Source organism: Arachis hypogaea, chromosome 8, assembly GCF_003086295.3.
Source record: "Arachis hypogaea cultivar Tifrunner chromosome 8, arahy.Tifrunner.gnm2.J5K5, whole genome shotgun sequence".
Lineage (NCBI taxonomy): Eukaryota > Viridiplantae > Streptophyta > Magnoliopsida > Fabales > Fabaceae > Arachis > Arachis hypogaea.
Genome location: NC_092043.1, coordinates 30,655,821 through 30,657,819, shown reverse-complemented (window position 1 = coordinate 30,657,819; position 1,999 = coordinate 30,655,821). Strand labels below are relative to the sequence as shown.

At 36.2% G+C, this 1,999-nt stretch overlaps 1 protein-coding gene across 1 annotated transcript; it reads right to left on the bottom strand.

Moving 5' to 3' along the window:
* Window positions 1-689, bottom strand: LOC112705228 (germin-like protein 9-3). Its single transcript, XM_025756069.3, has one exon. The coding sequence runs from the start codon at window positions 634-636 to the stop codon at window positions 1-3; it is 636 nt and encodes a 211-aa protein (XP_025611854.1). The 5' UTR covers window positions 637-689.
* Window positions 690-1,999: the final 1,310 nt, after the last annotated feature.

Genomic DNA, 1,999 nt, shown 5'->3' with positions numbered 1-1,999 from the left:
TCAATTGTATGGCGTTGACAAAGATTTCTTCAAGACTTGAATAGTGGAAACGTTTGTCTTAAAGGACAAAGCCAAAACTCTGTCATCAACGGTAGCTGAGGTGTTGAACAAGTTGTTAGGAACTAATATAAGGCCAGGACTGGCACTACCCAATGAAGATACAGAAATAGCATGGTTCTTAGGGTCTTCATTGAGTTGGAAGTGGATTAGTCCTTTTGGGAATACAAACATATCCCCAGTTTGAAGCTTCTGAGTGAAGAGCTTATTGTTTGTGTCTACAAATCCAACTACAAGGCTTCCCTCCACAACGAAGAGTAGCTCCGACGCACGAGGGTGGATGTGCGGTGGACTAACGTCTCCCGGACGGAATTCAAGGATAATAGTTGCCACACTCAGTCCATCAAGAGCCGCAAATTCTTCCTTGCTCCCCCTCAGATACGTGAAATATGAGGGCGGAGCAGATTGTTGCACGAACGCACGCATACCAGTGTAGGTGAAATATTTCCCATCAATAGGGAATCCGTCTGGAGCTATGAAATCACTCGGGATATCTGGATCACCTGCCATTGTAGTTTGCACAATGACAGATGCAGATATAACGAGTGAGAGAATTTTAACAATAGTAGAAGAAGACATTGTTATATGATTATAGCTTCAATGAAACTTAATTGTTGCTAGAGGCTAATTAAGAAGAGGTGATTGCATGAAGTGTGGTTTTATACAAGGAGAATACAAAGTAAATTGTATTGAGTATGCGGCTGTTTTTGTTGTGACTGCTTCATCAAAACTGAATGGTTGATTGAACAGCACATAAGTGGAATAGGATATTCAAAATCGATAGGATTTGTGAATGTTTCATATAACTTACTACTTGTTTTTATATGTCCTTTTAGAATATGCCATCAAGCATTGGTCTGCTGGGAAAATAATCTGATCTGTTCTGTTTTGTTATTGTCTTCCGACATTTGATTAAATTAGATTGATTTCAGTTATGAAATGGATAATAGACTCTAAATTTTATGATAAAAAATTGAACATGAAGGATAGAACATTATTCTTGTAACATTACAGCTATTATATTCGAAAATATTATACATCTTGGGCCATAAGTAATACCCAAATCAATTCTTAAAGAATGTTTTATTGAACACTTTAATGGAGACCTCATTTGGGATATGAAGTTAGTGAGGATATCTGGATCACCAGCCATTGTTGTTTGGACAATAGCAAATGCAATTATCATCAATAATGAGAGAACTTTAGAGTTAGTTAAATCAGACACTGTTATAATTATAATCAAGATGATGATATGAAATGATTGGTGTTAGGGACACATTTATCTGTGTAATTGCAGGCCATTTGTATGATAACAACTATGAAAGTGCTTTTCAATTTTATGATCCTCTTAATTTCTCAGGAAAAGTAAAGTAGTTAATATTATTATTTTTTGGGTTTACACCAGGGTATCCATCAGGCCGGAAGCCCAATGACTAATCCCTCGGGTACTGCAGAGGCACACAAAGTGGGCGACCCTCCCAAGCAAGCAAGCTCCATTCCCATCCTCCAGTGAGTATCGAACCCGGGAGAGATGGTTAAGGGACACAGACCCTCATCCATCTGTGCCAACTTGCGTTGGTACAGTTAATATTATTATATTCAAGCTTCATAGTATTTTGGGCTGTTTTTGCAACTTCTGCTTGTCATGAAATGTCCTTTTGGCGATACAGGATCCTAAGCCCATGTGGGAAAAGAATTTACACTGTTTTTCTTTTGTTACTCTATTCCAAGATTTAATAAAGACCGACCAAAAAAAAAGATTTAATAAAGGGACACTCTATTATGCAGATTAAAATTATATAGAGAGAGTATAAATTTTTTTATAATTATTTTTTATTATTTTATTAGTGTTCAAAATGTGAGTCCTAACTTTCTCAATCTCTCTTTCATCCTATAAAAAAAAATCTGTAAAATTACTATTTTACCATATAATTCACTTTTA